Consider the following 27,206-nt stretch of genomic DNA (forward strand, 5'->3'; position numbering starts at 1 on the left):
ATCATCATCATCATCATCATCATCATCATCTGGATTTCTTACACACCCTTCACCCTGAGGTCTCAGGGTTGTATGGCAGTGCAACATTAGAAGCAGTTAAAGCAGCTTAAAATCAAAAGAATTTGGTGATATATATGTCAAAGGCTGGGGCAAAGAGGTGAATTTTCAGCATACAATAAAACCTATATACTGAAGTGCAATAGGGACGCGGGTGGCGCTTTGGGTTAAACCACAGAGCCTAGGACTTGCCGATCAGAAGGTTGGTGGTTTGAATCCCCGTGACGGGGTGAGCTCCCGTTGCTCGGTCCCTGCTCCTGCCAACCTAGCAGTTTGAAAGCATGTCAAAAGTGCAAGTAGATAAATAGGTACCGCTCCGGCGGGAAGGTAAACAGCGTTTCCGTGCGCTGCTCTGGTTTGCCAGAAGCGGCTTAGTCATGCTGGCCACATGACCCGGAAGCTGTACGCCAGCTCCCTCGGCCAATAAAGCGAGATGAGCACCGCAACCCCAGAGTCGGCCATGACTGGACCTAATGATCAGGGGTCCCTTTACCTTTACTGAAGATGCACCTCTGTGGGGAGGGAATTCTACAACTTAGGGGATGCCACAGGGGATGTTCTCTCTTGGGCCAGCACCCCTCAAACATTTGTGCGTGGTACGACTACCCAAGAGGGCCCACACTCTCGAGATGGTCTATATAGGAAAGGAGGTAGCCTGTTCAGATATTTGTGGCCTGTAGTGTTTAGTGAAGTATGGCCTCGGTGCTGCTGTGCTCTCTCTCTCTCCACACCCCCCCCCCGCCTTGTACAGATCCACCTAAGTCATCTGGGAGACGAAAGTGAACAGAGAAGTAGCATAGTTTGAATAGGTAGTAGCAGTTAGCTGCATGAGAGTAATTGCATTGAGGAGTTCTGTCATCACATTATTATGTAGTGAGAACTTGATGGGAGTAATCAGCTTGTTTGTGATCCAGAAGAACTGTGTGCAGGGTAAATAAATGACAAGATGTTCAGTCCAAAATATTACTTTTCCAAGCTTCAGGAGAAATGTCTTGAATTGGATAATCATACTGCAGTATGTCTCCAATGACATCTTTATTTCCTCTCTCAAAAATACTTCCCTGAACTCTAAAATTGCTTAGAGGCATAATCTAGTGATTCTGCCAAAGAGCAGTAACATCATTAAATACTTTTCACTGTTTGCATTCATATCCTGGCTGTTGAATTTGTTGGGAGTATACCTGCCCATGCAGTGGTTTCCTGCCCACCACCTGATCTTGTGTGGCAGATTGTTTAGTTCTAAAGCCGAGGTTCCCTGCAAGCCTCATTCTGGTGGTTCACAGTATGCCCGTATTAAATAATTGTATTGAACTTTAATTGTATTTTTATTGCTGCTTTTAATTCTTATTGTGTATATTATTGTATTACAATATATATTCTTCGGAAGGTATACAATAAAATACAACATAAGAAATAAAAGAAGCAGTAAAATGCACTTGGAAATAATCCAGCACAGTGCATTACAGTTGCTGCAATAGGCAGAAAAATCATTTAAGTAGTCCTCCAATACAATCAGCAATTTTTAAGTGGAGAAAAAAAGTTTGAGAACTACTGTTCTAAAACATAACGATTACCTTTTTGTGCCCTAATCTTGAGTGTGTTGAAATTACAAGGGCAGGAAAAGACTTGACCTGACACAGCTGTTTGTCAGTGTTGGGAAGAACAGCCAAGCAGTGCAAGCGTGTTGCTTTTGTATAGTTGGAATAGGCTGTAGGTAGAACAAGACTGCATGTTCTGTGCATTTGTTTTATATTTGTAAACCAGTTAGAAGCCATTTTGGCATATAAGTGGTATATAAATTAATAAACGATGATGATATTATAAACATGTGTAAATATCTGCAGTCACAGTGGCTGGTATAATGCTCTTAGGGATTTGTTCTTGTGTCCTTGGTTCTTTGTAGGATGGAGAGGTGGAATATAAATACAGTATGCTAAATGAAGAATTTTGAACCCGAATGGAAGGTCTGTTTTATGGGACCCTTTGGCGGGGAATGTACATTGCAAACAGTAAAAAGTTATTTGCACCAAAGCTTTGATAGTTAAAGGCCTACAGTTCCAAATCTATTGGATCACCAAATATGTAAGAACTGGTAAAAAAAAAGAGAGGGGTATGTGTATATAGAGGAAGGGAGGGAGGCATGATTTGTTTGCTGTTGTATGTTTCAAATTTTTATTGTCTATGTTGCCTCCTTTGGGAGGATGAAGTGCAAGGAATGTGAATGAGGCTATAAAACCACCAAGACTTTATAGAGTGTAATTAATTCAGAATCCTTTATGGACTTTTATTGGTTGGCCTTCTCTCCCTTCCCTCACTTACCTTTAAGACTTTTAAGATTTTTGTACCATGGAGTTTAGATGATTGCTTTGCAGAACTTGGACTGCTGTCCAGTCCAATTTTTCAATTTTTGAGTCCCACTGAGTTCAGTTAGTAATTCCTAAGTTTTGGCTTAGTGTACTACACCCAAGACACTTACGAACGATGCCTTACCTGAATATGTAGCCACTTTGTTATTTTGTCACGGGGAATTTTTTTCTGCTTGAGCTGTATTGATTTTTTTTTTTTTAATGACGTGGAGCTCTTGTTCCTAATACTGAATTCAGTTGTGGTCTGCCACTTGCTGCTCCATGTTCTTGCCTCCTTTGCCCCAATTTTTGCATTTGTCCACTGTGCACATGAAATGAATAGTTCAGTGTATAAAGTGTGACAGTTTGGTTCTTAGCTCTATTTTACCCTTCCAGTCAATGTGAAGTTTGTATGGTTCAAGAAATAGATAAGAGGCCTTCACCGGTTTGGTCCTTCATGAGGGTTGTTGGCTGTGCAGGACTCAAGAGAAGACTCAGGATTCACCAGCTGACCATTGGTTCTTGCTGAAAGCCCTGTGATAAGCTTTGAAGCTCTGACAATCAGCTGATCAGCAGTTCCTGCAATCCCCCTTTTGGCATAGTGCAACTTCAGCTGCCCACAGCTGATGCACATGGCTTTTTCAAAATGGCCTTGTGGGTCAGATGAGGAAGCCTGGCTGGTCTAATTAATTCTGCAAACTGGAGGTTCCCTGCCCCTTCCTGAAGTGATAAAAAGTTGATAGTTTGTAGGGACACGTTCCTCTTGAGGAGAACACTTGAGACTTAAATATGCCTGTAATAATAAAGAAATCTCAAGCTTCATCCGAGCCAACTTTCCCTGTTCTGGCACCCTTCAGATATTGTGAAACTACACCTTCCTTCATCCCATGCTGGCTTGGCACTCATGGGAGTTGTAGTGTGTGAAGGGCACCAGTCTGAGGAAAGATACAATTGTAGTGTTTTGCCATTACCTCCCACCTGCACTCTTGAAACTCCATTTTAAAATATTTCCTATTCTCCACCTCTGAAATCCCCAGCTGAGCAATTCACTTAACTTCTTTCCTCTTTCCTCCTGTTGCATAAACAGAGTAGGATGTAAATATTATTATTTATTATCTCATTCTACTGTTGTTTGCACCCAAAGTATGCATCCATACCACCATTAATTACTTACTGATAAAGGTGCTTTGTATAATGACTATACAGTCATACCTTGGGTTAAAGTCGCTTCAGGTTGAGCATTTTCAGGTTGCGCTCCACGATGACCCGGAAGTAACGAACGGGTTACTTCTGGGTTTCGCTGCTTGCGCATACGGTCAAAATGACGTCACGTGCATGCGCAGAAGCGGCGAATTGCGACCCACAGACGCGGGTTGTGTTCTGCTCAGGATGCGAATGGGGTTCCGGAACGGATCCCCTTCGCGTCCAAAGGTACCACTGTATATCCAGACCAAAGGCTCCATATTTTGGTTTGTACTAAGCAGTGACTCCAGTTACTGAAAGTTGATAAGAATAAAATGACGCATGATCTCCATGTCTTAACAGTTTCTTTACTCTGGCATCAGAACATGTGTAACCCAACAGTGCTTCCTTTTCGCTCCCTTTTTATGTTACGTAGATGCTTCAAAGGGGAGCAGCTTTGCTTGATGTTCTGTCATACAAACAGCAACTTAGTGTGAATTTGAAAGAATGAAAAGACAGTTTAGATCTGAATGGCAGATCTCTGCTTTAAATAAGGAGAATGATAAAATTGAGAGGCTTCATTTCTGTAATTTTGGTGTTCACTGTAGACTTAGTTTATCAAGGCAGCATGCATAGTCCTTCCCTTTCCCTCCCCACCCCTATTTTATCCTCCTAACAACCCTCTGAGGTAGGTTAGGCTTAGAGTTGGTGACTGGTCCAAATCACCCAGTGAGCTTTCATGGCTTAAAGGGGATTTCAACTTGGGTCTACCCAGTTCTGGACTGACAACTGCTATACCACACTGATCCCTGAGTAAAGCTTCCCTGTCTTTCTTGACCTGGCTCTGCTTCGTGCCTGAGCTTAAACATTTTATAGTACTTTTTTGTCTGGTGAAGCTGATAGATGCTTATAATGCAAGTCTTTCTTGAGGACTGTATTTTAGACCATGCACATTATTCCTTGTGTAAGACTGAAAGTAGAAAAACATTTGGAAATGTCAGTGGAAGATAATCTACTTTGCAGTAGGATAAGATGTTATTTCTATATCCGTCTGCCCCCCTCTCTTCTGCAAATTAAATGCAGCCTATATGAATAGCCGCTTGTTACCTACACCTTATTTTAGGCCTGGATGTGGTATTCTAACAAATCCTCAGATGTGCTCAATGCACACAACTAAGGCTGATAGTAGAATAATTCACTGCTAGTTTGCTTGTACTGCATCTATGTTTTCCTTTTTGTTATCCAAACTTCTTTTGCTTTTGCTTTCAGATCTTTGATTATACAAACATACATGCTGAAAAATCTGGAGAGAGGGCCGTATTTATTTTTAACTGGTATAAGCTTTTTTGTTACAGCACCTTGGACAGGACATCCTGTAGAGTAATCATAAGAATTTAAGTTGAGAAGAACAAACCCTCCCCACAGCTGTGCAGCCTTCCTGTCCATCATGACTTGGGTTTGGTCTCCATGTAGGCGGCCATGCTCCAGCTCACTCTAGACATCTGGGAGACTTTGTGGTTTAGTAGCCGTTCAATAGCTATTGTGTTGCTTCAGGAGACTATAGCAGTTTGCAATGGCCAGGCTTCTGTCCTTTTGTATGTGAGGATTGGGATGCTATGGTTATATGGTTCATGCAGTGATCCAGAGCAGGAAAAAAAATTCTGGTCCTATGCTTTCCCATGGAAACGTATTCATTTCTTAAAATGTGTTGTTGAACAAAATGAATCAGTAGCACAGTGGCCTAGGTCACATGTCACTTTATAGCATAGTTAAAAACAAGCTGTTGCTTAAAAGCAAGCAATGTGCTGGTGCATTTACTCCCCCTATTCCTGCCTTTGTTGCATTGGGAGGGAAATAAACGAGAAGCTGGCTCAGTGTTACTTGCAAACAAGCGCTCATGATCTGTTTCTCTCAAAACATACCACAAGCAGTAAGCCAAGAGCAAACCTTGGCTAATGAGATTCCAGTTGAATTTTCCAATTCAGATTCTGTTTTTCAAGTAGCCTATGACTGCTCCAGTCATTTGCAGAAGCTTCAAGAGTTGTTGTGGTATTACTGAACCATACATGATCTCTTATACTGACCTGACACTCTCAGCACTATTGAACTTGCCCTTCAACTGTCATGCGTTATTTTTTGTGTGGAGATAATGAATAGAGAACATTATTTTGCATTATTTTCCAGTCTAGAACTGGAAGTTATTTGTTGTACTCTTTCTGGTTTGTGGTCAACCCTACACCAAACCCAGGACTCGGGCTCTATTGCTGTAATCTAGGACTATTCATGATTAAAAAAAAAAAAATCCCCAAAAGGATTGTAGTTTAAAGTTACCTCTTTAGCTCTCCCTTGTATAGAAGGCATACTGGGGTACTGGGAATGTCTTCTGTAGAAGTGGCAGCAGAGATTGGATTTGCTGTTCTGACACTTCATTTAGTACCACTTGGGAACAAAGCTGCTGGCAGCTTGTGTGATTGGTTTGGAAAGATGTCAGCTCATAAACATAGTCTCCGCTTGTGAGATCAAGGGACTATTATGTCTGTGGTACAAGCTTAGATTTGTAGTGGCTCATAGCCTTATGGTCACAAGTGGTATACGTAATGCGACAAGTTATGGAGATGAATTCTCTCTCTCTCTCTCTCTCTGTGTGTGTGTGTGAGAGAGAGAGAGAGAGAGAGAGAGAGAGAGAAAACTTGAACCTTTTGCATCAGAGAGGAGGAGTAAGTTCCAAGTCTTGTTTTCTGATATATTGTATTTACTTTTTTCCTCTTTGTAGATGATCATGGAAACAGCAATGGAAGTCATGTAAAAATCTTTTTACCGAAAAAGCTGCTTGAATGTCTACCAAAATGTTCCAGTTTACCAAAAGAGAGGCACCGTTGGAACACTAACGAGGTAGATACATCCAATTTCTGTGTTTTTCACTGGCTGGATTGTTTAAATCATATCACATTGGAATCTAAATCTTGCTCCAAAAGGCTCTGCCACCATCAATTCAGAAAGGTTCTGCCACCATCCCCCTCCCCCGGCAAGAATTGTCAATCAAGTCATTGGAAACTTAGCATGAAGTTTGAATTGTTTGTGTTTTTAAAAACAAAGAGGCAGAATTGGTGGGCTCTGCTGCATGTGGCAGGTGTTGGCATTTGTTTGCATGTCTTGCATTTTGCTTCTCTCCAAGGTATAGTTAAGATCTGTGTGAATCTGATGCAAATGCTCTTACACTTGTCAGGAATTAATGAAGACATAGCTATGGTGCAACTTTGTCTCCAGTGTTAATTTGATAAAGACAGGAGGAAAATGATAAAACTTCCCAACAGCAGAACTGCTCTTGACCCTGCTTGCACAATAACTTCCCTGCTTTTCAAATTGCTTTAATATAGCATCCTCTTGACGGTATAAAGAATGAAATCTAGCCATGTATGAAACATTTGGTAATGTGCATAAAGGCTTTCAGAAATATTTAGTCTCTGAGGAATGTAGCATTCTCATGTCAATTTTAAAAAATGAAACCTATTAAATTCCAAGATATAGTGGTCAAGTGTGGTTTGTTATAATGCAAAATATGTGAAGAGATGTGAACTCTATCCAAGCTCTTCTAAGTTCTTTGTTGACTTCTACAGAGTTAAGCACAGGCTTAAATCTCTGCTGATGAAAAGGGTGGGTTTTTAAAGAGCATAATCTTTGTTTGGATTGTTCCTTGCATATCAAGTATTTCGGTGTAACTTTGGGCTGAGCACTGCGTTTAAGCAGTCACACTCTGCAAAGGTTCTACTTGCAGCTTGTAGAAAAGTATAGGTTTGTCAAGAATAAGTGGCTTGTAAGTAGTTGTGAATATAAGCAACTAATAATCTGTGAGGGAAATGTATATTTGATAGTTAACTTGCTAGTTGTCAGAGTTGCTTCAATACCTTTATCTGGTAACTTATTTCAGAAGGTTTCATCATAAATTGGGGGCACCATCTAGCTTAAGTTCAATGCTCTTAACATTCCATTTATTTTAGTGGAAAATTTTAAGCATGTGTGCAGTCAATGGGATTTACTTACCTTTGACAGGATTGTATCTGTGGTGTAGAACATGCACCTTCACAAGTGGGAAAAAGTGTTGATAGCAAAGTTATATTATCCTTGATTTCCCACTGTCTACCTTTCGTAACTTGTTTAGTATTTCATGGATTTTTAAAAAAAGCTTTTTGTGGTTCCTGAGTTCTGACATCTTAGGTGATAACTTCTGTTGGCTTTGTTGTAGCTTTACTTGGCTATTTGTCTTGCAGCCATGCACAATTGGACTCTGTCTCTGTAATTAGTAAAGCTTTTCCACGTAGTACTCTTGATGCCGTTTGCAAACCATTTTGAATATAATTAGAAAGTTCTGCAGCTTTTAGCGGATAAGTAAGAAAGAGAAAAGTCAATTCCTTCTAAAGGGAGTATCAAGCCTGTGGGCCAATATCTTTTGGTCTTTCTCAAAAGCGTTTTCTCTGATTTTAACCAAATCTCTGGTCTTTTAAATTTCTTCTTTGAAGGATATGAAAATAGCCAAGTGCCATTCATAAAAACTTGTGGGACTGGCTGCCACTGATTAGTTATTCACGATATGTTGATTCCTTAGGCCTAGAACTTCTACATAGACTGGAGATTTGCATTCCTGTTTGGGTTTAGGCAAGAAGCAGCTGAGTGAGAAGCAACAATAGTACCTCCTCAGTACAGTTAGATAGATATAGGGCAGGGGTGGGAATGGGCCTGTGGTCCTCGATGTTGTTGGACTCTTTCCCCACTTGAGCATCAGCCAGCATGGCATAGTGGGTGTTGTAGACCAACATCATCTGAAAGGTCACAGCCTCCCTGTCCCTAATGTAAGGGCTGATCTTCCTGTCATCCATACAGGATACCAATGAGGACCCCCCCCCCCAGAGTAAGATACAGAAATGCTCTTGTAGGTTAAAGATTTCTGAAAGAGGGTTCTGTAACAAATGGAGCACTTAATGATTCTAAATCCTTTTTAAAGAGTGCGAGTATGTTTGGAATAATCATAGAAACAAAAGGTGCCCAGATACATTGCCAGCTGTAGCTCTAAGATACAGCATGGTCCATGTCAACCGGTTTGAAGAATGGCTTCCATTCATTCTAGGAGGGTGGGGCATGATGAGAGAACAGCCTCTATTGGCTTGTGTACTGCTGGTCAGGGAGGGCTGGAGAAGGCCTCCAAGAGCCTGTGGACAGGAGTTGTATTAGCAGTTGTGTGGGAAAGATGGCACATTCTCTGTGTAAGCCATAGAACAAATTGCAGTTGTGACCTATGCAGCAACTTGCTTTGTTCTTAGAATAGTGTTGATCACAAATGTGTGTTCTACTTTGAGTTATGCAGCATAAACAGTTGTATGATCAGGCACGAAATAAATTGTTGACTTTGCAGATGGTGCTCTTGAAGTTGAAGATTCGTCTTTATGGAGAGATTAAAGCAAATGGTTTCAAGTTCTTCAGAGCTGCAGTTTCATTTTTACTGCACTCTTTCTCAAAAAAAGAGCAGTTGCTCTTTTATCTTTGAGAATTCTTGGAGAACAGGTGAGGTCCCTACAGACTGGAGGTGGGCAAATGTTGTTCCCATCTTCAAAATGGGGGAAAAGGAAGACCTAGGTAATACTGGCCGATGAGCTTGACATCGATACAAGGGAAGGTCCTAGTTAATCCAACAATCAGCCTGTGAGCATTTAGAAAAGGATGCTGTAAATACTAAGACCCAGCATGGGTGTTCATCTGTCATGGATGCTTTAGCTGAGATTCCTGCATTGCAGGGGGTTGGACTAGATTCTATGGACTAGATCCAACTCGTAAGATTCTATGATTCTATGACCATAGAGCACATTTTCTTATCTGTAAAATAGACAGGACAGCTGTAGCACAGGGTGGTTCAGATCAAGTTCTGGAAGGAAGAGGGAAACTTGGAGGAAGGATAGTCTCAAACCTTCCATTTAGTAAAGTAACATCTGAAGTTGTGGGTGATGGGAAAGGTATACAGCCTCCTGATGAGGGATTTGCTATTAGTTTGTGGTGAGTCACTTAAAGTGTTTGGAAATATGTAGTTGCCCAAATGCTGTCTCTTTTAAAATAAAAGTCATGGTGTCTGTTCTTGTAGAAAAAACACTACTTGTTCATTTTTTTCCTTTCAAATTGGAGAAGGTAAATTATATCAGAAGTTAGTTTGATAATGTCAGTGTGGCTTCACGTGGTTGAGACAGACTAATATACATTTGATGGTTGGGGGGAATAAAAGTTAAGGGTTTGTACAGCCATCATTGCTTAAGTTCGCTACCAATTAACTTCTCCAGCAGTATATGATGCATATCAATTTATATGCCTTTTAAAGAATTCCTGTTATACTCAGGCTAATACTGCTTTTATATGGCAGCGCCGCCTCTGGCTTTTTCAGCAAAGGAAGAGGGTGGTCGCTCCATTAGTTGGGGTTGAAATTACAAACTACTCATACCACATTCTTGCGATTCCCTAATACGTGTTCATACCGCGGTGTGATTTTTGTCTGTACATGCAGTCTTTTTCTTGTGTGATTGGCTTCTATTGAGTGTTTGAGATTAGATTCAATTTTGATTTAATTTGTATGCTGCCTTTTCGTTAAAATTGTACTTAAAGCAATTTACGATATATGCACATCTCTGGAGAAGATGTTGAAAGGAACCATTCCCATTTGACCATCAAAGCTGTAGTGGTAAACAATGATGTGGGACAGAACTTTATTCTTCCATGGAAAAATTTCCATTGCATAAGTTCATTAAGTAACAATGAATAAGTGTTAATAGCAAATACAATATTAGGCAATCATAGCTGTTTCAAAGCTATATTTAATGTCTTTGAGGTGATTATCCCTAGTAAGTATGTGAGAGAATATATATATTTGAAGTCAAATACTTGTGGTGTGTTGGGACAGAAGATTAACTTGGGGCACTTTTTAAGCTTTGTTCACTAAACTAAAGCGGATATGCTAAATGAGATCACCCTAGGGCATCAGAAAAAAATTCTGATGCAAATTACCCCAATCTTCAATAAAATAAAATAAAATCCTGGGAAACCCCTATCACTAATGCCAAGGATTCAGTTTTGTAGCCACCAGCTAGGAGGGGAAAATGAAATGGCCAGACACCTTCACTTTACTAGCTGAAACTTTCCCTTGCATCAAATTGTATTTGAAGAGGCCCTGCAGCTCTGTGCAAGCACAGGTCTTTGCCAGCTACTGGAAAATGTTTAGGGTTGGGCAGATGGGATGGACTTAAGTTGAAAGTTAGGGTAAACAAAGTAAGATTTGGAAGAATTTGGATTCTTTGCTTGATTAAAAGACAGCAGTGGCTGTTTCACTGATTTCACTGATATCCTTGAGAATTCTTTGAGAACGGGTAAGGTCCCTGCAAACCTGAAGTAGGCAAATGTTGCCCCATTCAGAAATGGAAAAAGAGAAGACCTAGATAACTACTGACCTGTCAACTTGATATTAATACCAGGAAAGGTTCTAGAACAGATTATTAAACAGCTGGTTTGTTAGCACTTAGAAAAGCATGCAGTGAATACTAAGAACCAGCATGGGTTTCTTAAAAATAAGTCATGCCAGACTAATCTTATTACTTTTTAAATATTTATTTTTGATTTGATTTACTTTTTGACTTACAAGCATGTTGGATCAGTGGAATGCTATGCATGTAGTGTATCTTGATTTCAGTAAGGCTTTTGATAAAGTCTCACACAATATTCTTGCAAAGAAGCTCGTGAACTGTGGGCTAGATGATGTTGCTTTTGGATGGCCATCTGTCATGGATTCTTTAGTTTAGATTCCTGCATTGCAGAGGGTTGGACTGGATGACCCTTGGGGAATCCCTTCCATATCTCCAAATCTTTGACTTGCGGGTATAGGGTGGTATACAAAATTAATAATAATAATAATAATAATAATAATAATAATAATAATAATAAGGTATTGGTAGCAAGTGAAAATGATGCCATGTTTCACAGGACAACATCAGTCAGGAATCTGACCCCTGTAAATTGCAAGGTTCACAATGTTCTTCTTAATTGTAACCAGCAAGAGATTTGGTTTTTGGAATGTTTGCAGGAAACAAGGCTTCACCCTTACCTATAGTTAACTTGTAATATAGTTAATGATAGTTACAAGAGCCCTGGATGATTTGATTGGTTCATGAAATAGAGTATCTACAGTGGTTGGTGGACAATCTGTGCTGGCCAGGTTGGCTAACAAGCTTTCAGGGTGCATAGACATTTTTATTATGCGGGCTTACTCTTTTCAGGAACCAAATGCTAACATTTCTGAAATGCCCTTTTTGTGGGAGCAGCAAGACAAGCTTTGCAATGATCTCCTAGCCAATATTTATGAAGGGCTATGTCCATAAGCTGGCCTTGATAAGGGAAGCCAGCAAAGCAAGGTGGATACTGCCCGGCTCTGTTGATTTCAAAGTTGCTTTCCCTGTCCTCACTGGAATGAGCAGATGCCTATTCCATTCTGGCAGCCTTCATGGTTTCCTCCCTCTAAGTGTTATATAATGTAATGCCATTGTGATAAAAAGATACAGAACATCAGTGCCAGAAGCTGTCAGTTTAATTGGGTCCCAACATTATTGTTTTTATTTGCAATGTAGTCCACACATTATTTTATATTGGAAGGAATTACTCTCATGAAGTTATACAGAGCAAACTCTTCCCTGGTGAAATTTCCGAAATCTCTTTACACAGGGACTTCATGCCTCTTGGCTTCCACAGTGCCTTTCTGTCTTGGCAGAGTTCATTAAATTGACAGAAACTGAGGTTACCTGCTGTTAATCACAGGCGCAGCTGTCTGTTGTGAAGTTTAGAGCTGGAGTTACGGAATGTACTGTAGCAATCTCTGTTCTCCAAGAAACATCAAAGCCACAGACTTATGTGTTTTAGGAATAGGTCGTGTAAGCAGGCACATTTGCACATCTTTAGTTCAGCAGTACAAAAGACACCCTCCTATCAGTGGGCTGAACACCAAGCCAATTTGTACTGCACATGATAGAAAATGTTTTGGTAAAAATACACAGCTTCAGTATTCTGAGAAACATTTGACTGCCAAGTTCATTTTCTCCTTTTAGTTTCCTTCATGAGAGCACCTTAGTTATGACCTATAAGTCTCTCTGTAGTTTTCCATTGCCCTGTCTTGTAGCAACGTTCACACTTGCAGATTTCAGGCTTAATGTCCCCGGTCTGGTATTTTGGTAAATTGCTTGTGCTGGTCATAGGGAGAAAGTTATTTCCCTTGCTACGGCTGTCACCAGAGAAAAGAATTTAGGGGAGGGATGAAGACAAAACACCTGGCATAGTGTACAAATCTTGACGGTGCCCCCCCCCAAAAAAAATACCAAAAGTGCGTGTGCTTTTCTAGGAATCCAGGCTGATGAAGCCAGTTGCATCTAAATCCAAAGTTACTGTGCCAGTCTCCCCCACCCTGATGACTGTGAATGCCATTCTGCTTTCTAAGCAGCTATGCAGCAGCCACTGTGTGTGAGGAGCCAAGATACTGATAGATCAGGAACCCCAGAGGAATTCAGGAGGAGAATTCTGCAGCAATACAGAGAATCACAAGTGAAGGTCAATATCTGCCTACTGCAATTCTTCTGTTTGTGAGCACCTTGCAGCCAGCCTGTCACAGTAGCTTTAGGTATTAATCAGTAGCAACCTCCCTGTTACAGAAAGCTACTGGCAGAGTGACTTTCTTCCCCTTAGCTATCCTATAAGGTAGGCTGGCTATGAAACATCAGTCCATTTTTTTAAAGGGTGCCAACGCTGGTGTGTTCTAACTGCCCCTCAATGAGTCAGGTAAATAAAGTATTTTTCACATAGAAGGGTAGGTGAGTGGAAAGAGAAGCAATAGGCTGTCATGCTTGACTACTAATCTTAGTGAAATTAATTTGCTAGATTCTGTAGTATCAAAATCAACTATTTCTACTTGGCCGAATGTACTGGGGTTGTCCCCACCCCCAAAAATGTGAAAGCAGCGATAACGTCGTAGGCCACAGTACAAAAATATGTTGTGAACAATCCTCTGATGTCCTTTGTATGGAATGTAAATGCAATGAGTTGAGTGCTTTGTGGTCAAGTAAGTTGCTTGTAATGTTTTGGCAGCCTATATAAGGAGGTCATCAAAATACATTTTCCTCTTGGGCCTGAGCCTTTGTATTACAAAGTGCTGTGCAGACATTATGAGGGTCAAACTGCCATTGAAAGCATAGCACTCTAGCTTGAACATAGTACTTTTGCTTGGAATAGACTGTTGAGGTAATAGGTTCAAATCCTGTGTTTTGCTGTTCTCAGTATTTCACTAATCTGGGGTTTTGTTTCTGAGATAAGGTTGAGCTTTGGATGCCTCTGAAGCTCATCCCAACTGCAGGGGTAATTTTCTACCCTCCCCAAGTCAACTTTGCCAAAGAGGGTAGGCCTGTTTTCATAGTCAATGAATGTATGAACCTCAGTCTCATAAACTAGTGCTGTACCCCTGAACATCTAATCTTTCACCTGAAATGTCAGCCAAAGCTTAGAGGTAGAGTTTACACTATGTATGTTCAAATCCTTGCACAGTTAATTAAAAGACAACAGAGTCCTACAATTTGGGTTTGGGGATATTAAGAATTACTGTTAGTCCAGTAGAGACTAAGTTCAGACTACAGCAAATACCAGGATCTGGGTGTCATTGACATATAGCTGATACTGAAATCTCTTCTGGGATGTAGCCAGGGTGCTTAAGGAAGGGAAAGAATAGCAGGATGGTAAGAATAAACATAAAGGGACCCCCAACAAAGAGCAGGAAAGCAGAGAAAGAGCTTTCCCTTGTGGAAACATTGAAAGAACAGGCAAGAGAACTGGCTGAGGACGGAATTGTGGAGACAAGAGGGTGACAAGAGGGTGGGATAGGACTGAGGAGGGTATCAAAGTTGGAGAAGATGCTTCAAGAATTCCTGGTGTGGGTTGAAGAGGTGGTGTAGTCTTTTTTGGCTACACTATAAAACAGATGAGAAGGTGCAAGGATGAATTGGTTGTGGATGAAATTGGCCACGTCTTTTGTTCTCCTCCAGAGGTGTTCACCCATGCGAGAACATGAATGGAGACAGCAGTGGGCCAGGGCTGGGAATGAGAGGAGTTAGTAGTCTCTTGGAAAAAAAGGGCAGATATGTCTAGCTGCGGGCAGGATGGAATGAATTGAAAGTGAAAACTGCAGAGTCTGAGGAGGAGGCAAAGACAGCAGATGGAGAAGATCAGTGGATTGGAGGTCTTGGGAGGAGCAAGAGGCAAAATGTGGGGAGGTGGATGAAGGTATCAATCTGGCAGAGGGAATTTCACTACAGAAGCATTTGAGACTGAGTGGTTTTTGGTGAAGAGAAACTCAAGAGTGCCCTAGGCAGTGAATGAGGAGTCTCTCCAAAGCTGAAGAAAGACGAGGCCAAGAAGCAACTGAGTCAGGGCAATAATCAACTGCTGAAGTCACCCAGGAGCAAAGTAGAAGTGTTGTTCCAAACTCAGGTCATGCAGGTCACATGCCTTTGAGCCTTCAGATTCTATATCTGTGTAGGGACAGAGGGACAGTTGTGAAATTTTTGTTTGATTCTATACACATGCAATAAGACAAAGCAAGATCACTTATGGTAGTTGAAGACAAAATGGTCAGAACTTCCTAGAAGCAAAGGCTAGCAGTTATTCAGTGGAATGTTCTGCAGCATGTCAAGGACTGTAAATGTTCATACTTGATGGTTAACAGATAATAGTTTACACAATAATAAATGCCATGTATGCAACACCTTAGAGATTATGTCTAATTCTTGACCTTAAAATTCAGGTATTTTGACCTGGTTATCTCAGGTTTTGTTTATAAGCCCATGAGTTTAATCTTAAGAGATTTGCCACTGCTGGAAGCAGTTTATATGTGGCAGATCAGCAACATAAAATAATCCAGAAAATGGGTGCATTAGGCTGATGCCTTCTTTTAAAAAAAACCAAAACCAAAAATAAAAAATTGAGAGCTTGTTCACCTGTTCATGTATTTCACTTATGCTGCATTTGATGTCTGGCAGCTTTGTTGAGAAACATTTCTGCTTTTGAGAAAAGCGAAGTTTCTCTCTCTGATGTTATAGCAAATCATTCCTTGATGTGCAGGGAAGCTTGAGTCATGCTTGTGAATATTGATGTGATGTTGACTTGCCCATAACAGACAACTATGTGTATATGTCCAGCGCGGAGGTGCAGTAGGTGCATCTGTAATGAAAGCAGACAGTTTCAGTCATGGCTGCGGTGCTCTTCTCCTTCTTTCCTGAAATTCTGCTGAGTCATTTAGTACCCACTCCATGAGCTTCCTCCACCCCATACTCCGTCCCCTGCATTGTGCAAAACTGACTTGGCTACTCCACATTTTGCCTTTAAAAGAACCTTGAGGCAGAATTGAAATTTCTTCGTGCTGTGTTAAATTTACATAGTGCAGAATTTGCTGTTAATGTTGCCCTGCTGTATGTTTCTGCTAATGTTTACCAAATTAGCAAACGTTCCGAGTAGGCACAGTAATTTCACACGATTGAAAGGTTATAATTCTGGCTGATTTTTAAACAAACACATCGTACTAACTGTTAGGCTTCCAAAGAAGGTATCAAAGGAGTGCTGTGTTTTCCTTAAACTGCTGCATGGAAGTAGCTTTCTTTTTTGCTGCTTTTCCCAGTCTTTATTATTATTATTATTATTTTAGCTATAGGTAATATCACCTAGTTACAGCTCCCATATAACTTACAACTCCTGCAGATCTTTAAATGTTTTTGAAAAATATTTAAAGGAGCTGTTGAACGAATGAATAAATTTGAAATGCACACTACCTAATTGTTATAAATGAATATTTCAGAGGAGTTTGGGATGAAACTATATTGTTGGGAACCATGAAAAATGCCTCTAGACAGACCTTCAGTTCATCATTATTTCAGTGAAAAGGGATTGGTGCCATGCAGAGTCGGTGAAGAAGAGAGAGGAAAAACCTGCCAGGCCATGTCTGAATTATCTCCCCCTAACCCAGCAGGAGGCAGGGCAGGGTTTGAAGTGAGCAAACAAACCCTTAAGCAACTTTGGAAATACTTCTGGGCCCTTTCATTGAAAGGGCAGTAGGGAGTGACTGGCAGATCCTAATGGACTCCTCTATTGTGCTTAAAGCCAATTAATAGCATAGTTTACGAAAAGTAGCCAAGGTTACCATTTGAAGTGCAGATTCCTTAGCTGATGGGGCCAATAAATCTTCCAATCAGTCTACTGTGATAGGCTTTCATCACTTTCTCTTTCTGGGAAAACTGGAAGACTAATTTTAGACTTGCCAGTGGCCTGGACTCAGAAGTGAGAGATGATTAAGTTCAGGACACTTTGCCTTTACGTACATGAAAAAAGAAGTGTTATTAACAAGGGCACCATAAAGTGCATGTGTGTGCACACTCCTGCCCCACAGCATTGTAAATTTAGTACAATTTACACAAGAGTTTGGGACTGCAGCTTTGGGCTGACGGTTGTCTGTTCATGGTTGCTCTATGCAGTGACAATATGCCCCTCAGTTCTCTTTTCTGTGGCCCTGGGGTTCTTGGAACAGAACTCAGAAATAACTGACTCGTCTGGCTGGATAGCCTCAGAGACACACAGAGAGAGAGCACGTGGAAACTGGCCTATCTATTTGTATTAACATTGTTCCATAGCTGCTGCGAAGGACTTCCTCCTTTATCTTTTTGAGACTCAAGGCTTCAACTGCTTCATTCCACTGGGTTTCCATACCATATGTGTCCCATTAATGGGTTACTACCATCTCTTTAGTCTTGGGAAAATGACACCATATCGTATACCCATGGTTTCCAGTAATTTGTGGCTTTGTAGTACCAAGACCTTTTGAGGGACACATATGATTTTGTGTGTGTGTGTGTTGGGATTTTTTTCTTTTTTGTTACATTATTCCAGTTCATTAAAATCCTTTTAAACGTTGAATAGAAGAGTGAAGAGATATTACTGATTAACATCATCATCATCATTTTATTTGTATGCCACCTTTCCATAGTTGCAACTATGCTCAAGGTGGCTTACAACATGACAAGATTTTCATAACTACAAAATTACATAATTACAAACATAGCAGAAGTCATAAACAATAAATAAAACACACCAAACGTACACAACCAAATGGAAACAATTTCCATGTAAATCATAAGCTCTAAAAATAAAGATACAAGAATGATATCAATAACAGCAACAACAACTTAACATAAAAATGTGATTGATCTCTGGAAGCATAGGTATTTGATTGTCATCCACTGCCAGTCCTTTCACTAGCAGTATCTGCCATTTGTTTGGGTCAAATATGTTGTGATAAGAAAGCTTGCTGGTGTTTGCACCACAGACTCTAAAATTGTAGCCTTGCATTCCGAATAAGTTAACGGGAAAGAATAATTATTGAGCAATAGGATTCTGTGCAGAAAACTTTCAACTATGATTTTTGTTTTGCAGTATCTGTTGAACTGTATGGTGCAGTAGCCCACTTGGTGGCTTCTAGATGTTTTGGAACACAACTTCCATGGCCATGTTGATTGGGACTGATTAGGGTTAGGGGTCATTAAGAGAGTCAAGTTGGCTTCAGGATTGCTTTGTGAACTTGGATAAAATGTCTGTTTTTTCAGGGAATATTTCCTAAATTTTGAAGGGTGATGGATTTGTTTTCTGTGGAGTGTGTGTCTGGTATGTGTGCACCGTAAAATTCATGTAACGCTACCCCTTTGCTCACTTTGGAGAGGGTTCTCTGTCCCGAATGGCACCTCTTTAACAGTATGTTTCCCAGACTGTATCCTTCTAAACAGGTTTCTCCCTTCTTTTCAGCTGGCATTGCTATAGTCTGTTATATCCATTTATTTGGTTCCAACAAGTTCTCCACCAAGCTTTTAATTGTGCCCGTATGATCTTTTATGGCACTTTGTGCATAATATATGTGTTCCACAATATAGTTCACCAACTCTGGTGCTTTAGACATCTCTCTCCCCAATTCATGTACCTTTTCCTGAACAGGCCAGCTAGAAAATTGACCTATCTCTGCTGAATGTCAGAGCACAGAATCTGACCATTCTACCCATTATTATATTCCTATTCAGTTCTAGAAAGGGAGGGTCATTAATGTACTGAAACAGTGAAGAGACTTTCTACAACTAGAGGTTAGCTGCCTCATAGATAGATAGATAGATAGATAGATAGATAGTGGAGAGGCCTTTAAAGATGCTTGCTAAGAAGGTGAATTTGCTCTTCAGGTGCCTGAATATAGCTCCTGCTTCACTTCACAGGTATCTTTCACCCTACCTGTCTTTTATGCTGGCCATTTTCCCCAAGGAGTTTTTTTCTGCCCACCAACATAGCTTCCTTCAGTCTTAATTTCCTGCTGTACATTTTTTCACTCATTATATTTTCTCCCTCCCTGTTTTGCAGGCTGCATCATCTTCCCCCACATTCTCTACCAAAGACCCTTTCGAAGTCTTAGTCAAAAATAAAAAAATTCCTTCCAGTAGCACCTTAAAGACCAACTAAGTTAGTTCTTGGTATGAGCTTTTGTGTGCATGCACACGAAAGCTCATACCAAGAACTAACTTAGTTGGTCTTTAAGGTGCTACTGGAAGGAATTTTTTTTATTTTTGACTATGGCAGACCAACACGGCTACCTATCTGTATTTCGAAGTCTTAGTTTCTCTTCCCTTCCACCACTCTAATCCCCCCACCCCCATGGAGTTTCTGTGCTGCCTTCCTACTGTAGAGGTCAGGAACTTTGTTCTCCAAATGCCATTATGTTGTAAATAATGGTCCACACCAGCCAAAGGTCATAAAAGTGGCTAGTGCTCTTAGAGCTAAGCTGCTGTATTCCTTATTCCTTTCTGCTCCCCCCACCCAGCACTTAATACATGTGTGTCCTTTATCCTCAGGACTGTAACCTACTGAGTTCAATGAGATTTTCTAGTAGGTGTGCCTGGGGCTGCAGCCTTCCCAACTGTTTTGAGGGTAGCCATAAGTTGGAGGGTTGTATTCTACTAAGTAATACTTAAGTAGACCTATTGGGATGAATGCATCTACGTGTGTCATGACCATGAATTTCAGTGGGTCTACTCTGAGTCAGATTAGCATTGTATAGAACCTGACAAAAATGAATATATCAAAATACTTTATTTGCGCTTTCGTATACATCCATTAGCTTTTTTTCATTGTTTGCTGATTGTTTATATTTTGAAAAAATGCGAATAAAAACATTCTAAAAAGCACCCTAACACTGTATGCATCTGATACACTGCAAATCTCTCCCTGGCAGTAAATGAAAGATGATCAGCAGCCTTTTTAATGCTATGCCAATTCTTTGTATCAGTAGGTATGTATGCCTTTTAAAAATTCATCTCCTGCCCTAGCCATGTAATAGTGAATCTGACTAGTGGTTGTATGTGAAGCATCAAGGGTTGTATTAAATGATTCTTGAGTCTTGCACGTTTTCCAGTGGCCTCTTCCTTTAGGACTAATTCAACCCTCTTATGCTTTTATGGATGCAGGTAGTATTTTTTCAGCTTCCAGGTACACCAGCTTGTCTCTTGTTACCCTTGGGGACCTGTCCCGACTTCTCCTTTGCCACTCTCTGACCCATGCCCATTCCATAAGCATTAGTATTTCTCTAGGTGCTATTTACAGCAGGTAATGGTAAGCAGGTAATATTTCTGCTTCCTTCTTTCCTCTTCTTCCACTTTCAGCAGTGGCCACTCATTTTTTGTACAGCATTCTGTATCTGAAATATATTTAGAGCATCCAGCCTTTCTCACTGAAATCAATTATTGAGTATTTTCTTGTATAGGCTTTTTCTAGGCATCTCTATGCCCCACCCCCTCTACTTCTCATGTTGCTTTTGTTTTCCATGTGAAATAACCCCCCTTGGAAGCATAGAAAGCGAGATTGAAAAGGCAGCATTTCAGCAACTTAGAAAATGTAATATTCTTCATTCCCAATTCATTTGATAAGTGAGCCAGTTCATCCGCCTCTTTTATTCTAGTGCCTTGCACAAAGATGTTTAAATCGACTTTGGAAAATAGTTTCTTTGTAAAATGCTGTGTAGAAGTACCAGGACCTGCAATACATATTGTAGAACATTTCCTTGAATGCTGATTTCCAGAGGCTGAGTGTTTTGTGATGCAGCAGCAGCTAATTGCTGCTTCTGCCCTCCAGATAAGCAGGATAAACACTTTGATAAAATTGAACAAATTACTGCATCTCTGCCAGGGTTTTGTGTGTGCGTTTATTTTTTTGCTAGCATGTTTTGAGATGTTTGGTTATTGTAGGAGGGATGGACTCATGGGTAATTTGTGATTACTTTTTTAGAAATAAGTAAATATTGGGAATTATTTCCAGAAATTTGAAGCAATGGGAAGGATGGATCCCCTCCATCCAGGGTATGTTCATTGCTGGGCAGACTACCACCCCTCAAAACTTTATTGGCCATGGCTGCCCATGGGCTCTCTGGCAAGCATGGAAAGGTTTGTATCCCTGGACCTGCTTTAGGCCAATCTTCTCCATGGGTGTGGTAAGAACATGGCTATCTGAAGTTAAGATACCTCTGGGTGTTGGAAAAAATGTAATAAATGCTTTAGGGCCAAGAAAATTGAATATGAATCTTTTAAAAACTCTTGTATTCAATTAACAATTTAAAAACAGAATGTTGTTGTTGTAGCTCAAGTGTATTAACTTCAATGGGTTGTATTCAACATTGGTTCTACTCAGAGTAGACCCATTTAAATTAATAGACATGGTCTGTTAAATTCAGTGGGTCTACTGTCTGTTGGTCTAATGTTGGATACCACCCCAAGTTTGTAGTTTGGATTTCAAGGACAATCTTTTTAAAACTTTCAAACTGTTCAGTTTCTAAACACTTTAGAGTGAGCAAACTTGGCCCATACATTCCTTTTCATCTCCCCTCTCATAGAAAAGGACAGTCTTTACATTTGCAGACATAATGGTGAAATGACTTACACTTATCATAAATATTTGTAACTCATATTGCCATAAAAAAGGAATTCATGGGTTTTTAAAGTGTGTGTGTGTGTGTGTGTGTGTGTATTAGAGATTGTCTACAACAGATAAAGATGAGATGACAAATACAATAATTCAGTGGTTTAAAAACTGCACAACAGGAGGATGTCAAAGATGAGTCAAGGGTGGGAAGCTCTATTGCTGGGCATGCAATCAAAGTGAAGCGCCCCCTCCCCCCAGCAATGTTCCAACCAAGTGCCACTCAAATGTTCATCACCTGCACTTGAGTTTGATGGGAAAGAAAAGGTGTTGGGTGCCATTCTCATATGAGTTGCACCACACTCCACATCCCCAGATGATCTCACCCAGTGGGTTTGCCAGCAGCCAAATTGTCAAATAGGAATCCCCCAGCCCAGCCTTCTGGAACTGTCTGTCCAGGAAGGGCTGCAACCAGTGTCCCATTCCAATTGGATGGTCCAGAATGGTGCTGTATTCAATTATATCAAATGCCATTGAATGGTCCAGTAGAACCGGCAGGTGGCACTCTTACTGTTCTCTTCCCAGTGTGGTTTGCCCAACTGGGTAACAACAGCCGTAACAGGGCCTTAATCTATTTCATCTGGGAGAATGTGGACTGATGTCACTACAGTGGTGCCTCGCAAGATGAAAATAATCCGTTCCGTGAGTCTCTTCGTCTAGCGGTTTTTTCGTCTTGCGAAGCAACCCTATTAGCGGATTAGCGCTATTAGCGGTTTAGCGGCTATTAAAGGCTTAGCGGCTTAGCGGCTTAGCGGCTTAGAAAAGGGGGGGAGCGAAAAAAATCGCAAGACTTGCAAGACGTTTCCGTCTTGTGAAGCAAGCCCATAGGGAAATTTGTCTTGCGAAGCGCATCAAAAAATGGAAAACCCTTTCGTCTAGCGGGTTTTCCGTCTTGCGAGGCATTCGTCTTGCGGGGCACCACTGTACCACATTTTCAAACACCTTGCTCGGAAAAGGAATATTAGTGATTACCTGGAATATGGTGGGATTCAGTAAGGACTATGTTAGCAAAGTTCTTAACCGCTACCTCATTTAATAAGGAAGTGTTTATCACTCTCCTCACCCACTTGGTCAGCCCACCCCTGGATATCTTTGTCCACCAGAAAGTATAAGGACAGAATATGTTCTTAGTTTATCTACTGACTCTGCCCTAACCATTATGGTTTAGGGACCCCCTCCCCTAATCTAAGTTTGACACTGGGCCCTATTTAGTTAATTAATTTTTGTTATAGTGTGAGAGGTTGAAACAGAAAGCTGGAATGATCTACAATGGTTCAGAACTCTGACAAACATGAAGAAACATGGTGATGTGTAGCCCTTGAGCCACATCACAACAGTGGTTGAATTCTTACCACACAATGTGAATAATGTTATGAATTAAGCTGAACATGTTTTCTGGAATGGTTTATACTTCAGTAGCTAATAAACTTCTGGCATTCATGTGATTTTGTGTGTAAGCACAATTTTAATCATTGTGCCCCCCATCCCCACAAATCATTTTATTTTTTCAAGTTTTTTGTGGGTTGTATCAAGTGTTGTCTCTTTAAGGAGACTAATTGAAATCAATGGACATGCCTAACTCAGGTCCACTAATTTCAATTGGTCTATTCTGGGGGACACAGGTGGCGTTGTGGGTTAAACCACAGAGCCTAGGACTTGCTGATCAGAAGGTCGGCAGTTTGAATCCCCGCAACAGGGTGAGCTCCCATTGCTCGGTCCCTGCTCCTGCCAACCTAGCAGTTCGAAAGCACGTCAAAGTACAAGTAGATAAATAGGGGCGGGAAGGTAAACGGCGTTTCCGTGCGCTGCTCTGGTTTGCCAGAAGCGGCTTAGTCATGCTGGCCACATGACCCGGAAGCTGTACGCCGGCTCCCTCGGCCAGCAAAGCAAGATGAGCGCCGCAACCCCAGAGTCGGTCACGACTGGACCTAATGGTCAGGGGTCCCTTTACCTATTCTGAGTGAAACTTAGTTCAGTGCAACCTTACATGTGAGAGATTCAATATTTTGCAAAGTTTTGGAGATGAATTTTTGTCAAAAGGCAACCAGCCATGTCCTATACCTTACATTGGGGCAATAGGGGGAAAAAGTTTAATTTAGTGAAGGTTAAAAACTTAAGTTGTCGATTCGATAAGAACTATAGAAGGCTTTCAGTTTTACTCTGAAACTCCTTAAAAAAATGGGTGCATGTTGTTCTTAGAGATTGCCTTGTAGCTCAAATGTTAAGACATTAATAAAGAAATGTGCTATGTATGCATTGATATACTTGTTCTGAAACGCCCCACGTAGGCATATGTTAAAAGCATTTGTGGCAGTTTCACAAGAAACCTTGCAGTTTCAGTTGTCAAAAGATTTAATTTGTCCTGTGTGAATTTGGCCTTAAGATATTCGTCTTCAAATGAGTCATCACAATAATCACCCAGCCCTTCACCAGCTAGATGTTCACCATCTTCTGAACCCAGTGCCAGTTTTGGACTGTGCACATATCAATGCACACAAATCCATTTTTCTGGCAGACACATTTTGGCTCATTGATGCAACCGCAGGCTTAATGATCAAGTACACCCTCAGTGTATTGTATACATATGTATGATTTGGGTGACTCAAAGCTTCCTGTCGAGTGCATACCCCAGCTCCTTCATTAAACTGTTTGTGCATATTGGGTACTTTTAGAAAGTGAGTGCTGCATTTGAGTGTCTTGTGCACCAACAAAGTATTGGCTTGGACAAGAGGCTGTGGTATCTGGTAGAGGTTGGGTTGTGTTTTCAGGGGGCTCAAAGTTTACTGTGGGGGGCACAAACTCAGTTCCCTACTAATTTATACATATTTTTTGCTGTTACTGGCAGTGCAGTATAGCTTGACTATGTTTGTTGCCTTAACAAAGCATTGGGTTGGATGTGATTCTGTGGCAAACTGTAGAAGATGCTGCACTGGAGATGTGAGTGAGTTTGCAAAGCACTGTGACTGTTGTAATTCCTTAACCAGATCGCTTCACCTTTCTGCATAATTTAAGTAATGATCACACACCAGCTGCATGATGCCTGCAGGTCTGCCGCCTATTTTCCATCTCTTAGGTTGTAGACCTTTCCAGGAATGATATACACAGTATTTTTAATCAGGTATGGTATGAATTTTCAGTGTGGTTTGTGGACTAATATAGATAAATTCAGAGTGGGTGCTGTTTCATTAGCTGCCTGGACTAAGTCGTGTGGTGTTTCCTATGTAGCTTACGTGTTTTTTATTACTTGGATTTAAATAGGGAAATGTTAAAAATGCCTTTTTAAGTTTAGCATGAATTTAGTTACATGGAATGTAATGTTTAGTTCTGGGGTCTGGATTTCTGTCTCCTTGAAGGATTCTTGATAGGATTGGATAAAAACAATGTATTGCTGAAATGTCACCTAAATGCTCAATTATAATAGTTAGGGATGCTTTTCAGCTTAGTTCTGCAAGGCCTCTTGTTCTTGGAGCTATGCAGCTGCTTCATTCTGGAGTTACCCATGTTACTTTCTTAATGATTTATCCCAGAAGTTATACTTTGGCTTTGAACTGGGCTTAGGGTTACTGAGGAAATGGTGCCAACTTAATCATACTGTTTTATCTGAAGTATGTGATCATTTCTCCCCTCCCCAAATAAATACGGTGTTTACTCAGATGAATCTGATTTCACCTTGCTTATATACTAGTTATCAGGCTTCTTAGCTCTTCCTCCCCCCTCTCCTTTCAAAGACTAGAACAATACAAACAACAGTGCCTCTGAAGGATTGTGTGCCTCATACTGACATTGTGATGGGATATTGATTCTTGCTGTAACATTTAAAATGGCGTGCATGCCTCCCAGCAGTGAATACATATGACAGATGCAGTATGAGATGAGAATTCTGGTAGAAATGAAATGATGTAGGGTTTATTTTCCCGTTCCAGTGGCATTGCTGAGTGGGGAGGGGAGAGATGAGTTGGGTTTATCTTTTGTTCTTTTTGTAGGCAGCAGCCCCAAGGAACTAAGACATTAGTTTCCAGTCCTGCAAGTGATTTTAATAAAAAAACTAATTTAAGGAGAGGATTGGGCTGACTCTGCTTTTGTTTGTGTGCGTGTGTGTTGGTTGCTGCAGGATCATATTCCCAGAACATATTCTTATTTTGGCTCACTGTGTTTCCCAAGTAATTCCAGGGTTAACGGCTGGATGTAGAGGATGTGAGTAGGATGAAGATAGAAAAAGCAATACATGAATTGCAGGGAGAAACTTAAAAACTCTGGCTCAGCTTTCAGGTCCTGTGCAGATGTAGTGCTGCCTAGTTTCCTAATCATGTTGCAGACTTTCATGCCACCTCTCTGCACAGATCTTCCCCTCTCCTTTTCGACTCAGAGCAAAGTATGTCTAAGTGCTACCTTTTTGCCCATTCTTTTCCTGACTATAGTTGGCAGCAAACCATAGTTTGCAACGATGGTCAGAATTAGATTTGCAAAGCATGGTTTGGGCAAACTATGAGTAGTGTGCTTGTGTAGACATTGCATGCTACTTGGCTTTGAAATAGTAAGGTTTTTGTTTTATTTAATGCCTGCAAGAAAGGAATGGGTTGAGGAGTGACTATGGGGTGCTCTCCCTCCCAACCATGGTTGGTCAGCTGTTCAGAGTTGTATCTAAACTGAGCCTGGAACTGGGAAACTGGCCTGTGATGCTTCTAAAATGTGAATGACAAAAGCCTTTTAAACTGGTACCAGTTGGTATCCTTAAACTGGTACCATTTGGTGTAACTGGCTGTGTGGCAGAGACTAACGAATTCGTTTCTAATTGCCTTAGCCTGGTTACTGCTTACTTTTCACAGGCTACTGTGTTTTGGGATTGAGATGGAAAACCAGGAGCAAACGGCCACACTGACATCACCCAGGGGGGGTTAGTGGAAATAGTATGCAAATACAATGTATCTAAGACCAGCCGTCACAATTTCTGGTTGCCTGTTTGTGGGTCTCTGTGACCTTGTGCCATCCCAACACGAAGGACTGGTCTCTGATGTCATGCTGAACTTTGGTGGTCAGCATGCAGCATGAAGTCAGGGATGATTCCCCACTGCCCACTCCAAGCCTTGGTGGGGGGATTTTCTTTGTTGTGTTATAGAAACATAGGATGCTGTCTTATATAATGAGTCAGAACATTGGTCCATCTAGCTCAATACTGTCTACACTTACTGGCAGTGGGCTCTCCAGGCTTTCAGGCAGAGAGGTCTTTCCCAGCCCTATCTGACAATTCTGGTGATTAAGATTGAGATCTTATTCATGCAAAACAGATGCTCTATCACTGAGCTACAGTCATTTCCAAACTTGGGGTTGGGAGCTTGAGGTACTTCTACAGTGAATTGTGACTTCAGGGGCAACCCCCATTTTTTGGTGTGTGTGTGGGGAGGTAGAGGTTCATTGTGCTCACGAAAGGGGTGGGGTGCTTACCGTGACAAGAAAGTTATTGAGTTTCTTCCCCATTTGAGACTTAACTCTCTTTAATCTGTGTGGTGTAGTGGTTTGGACTGG

The 27,206-nt window shown here is 40.9% G+C and overlaps 1 protein-coding gene and 1 long non-coding RNA gene across 4 annotated transcripts in view; one reads left to right on the plus strand and one right to left on the minus strand.

Moving 5' to 3' along the window:
• The window catches only part of CAMTA1 (calmodulin binding transcription activator 1), a 724,612-nt gene that overhangs the window by 11,011 nt on the left and 686,395 nt on the right, over positions 1 to 27,206 (plus strand). For all 3 annotated transcript variants that reach the window (XM_082229744.1, XM_082229743.1, XM_082229745.1), the window contains exon 2: positions 6,358 to 6,476. In XM_082229744.1, coding sequence (XP_082085870.1) covers positions 6,358 to 6,476 — 119 coding nt within the window. The remainder of the gene's footprint in view (positions 1 to 6,357; positions 6,477 to 27,206) is intronic.
• On the minus strand, positions 13,663 to 19,763 carry LOC309536716. Its single transcript, XR_014221714.1, has 3 exons — positions 19,304 to 19,763; positions 18,954 to 19,102; positions 13,663 to 15,857 (listed from the first exon to the last, which is right to left on the minus strand). It is a non-coding gene; the product is annotated as an uncharacterized lncRNA (long non-coding RNA).

The sequence above is a fragment of the Podarcis vaucheri genome (genome assembly GCF_965113315.1).
Source record: "Podarcis vaucheri genome assembly, chromosome: 7".
In the NCBI taxonomy this organism is placed as follows: Eukaryota; Metazoa; Chordata; class Lepidosauria; order Squamata; family Lacertidae; genus Podarcis; species Podarcis vaucheri.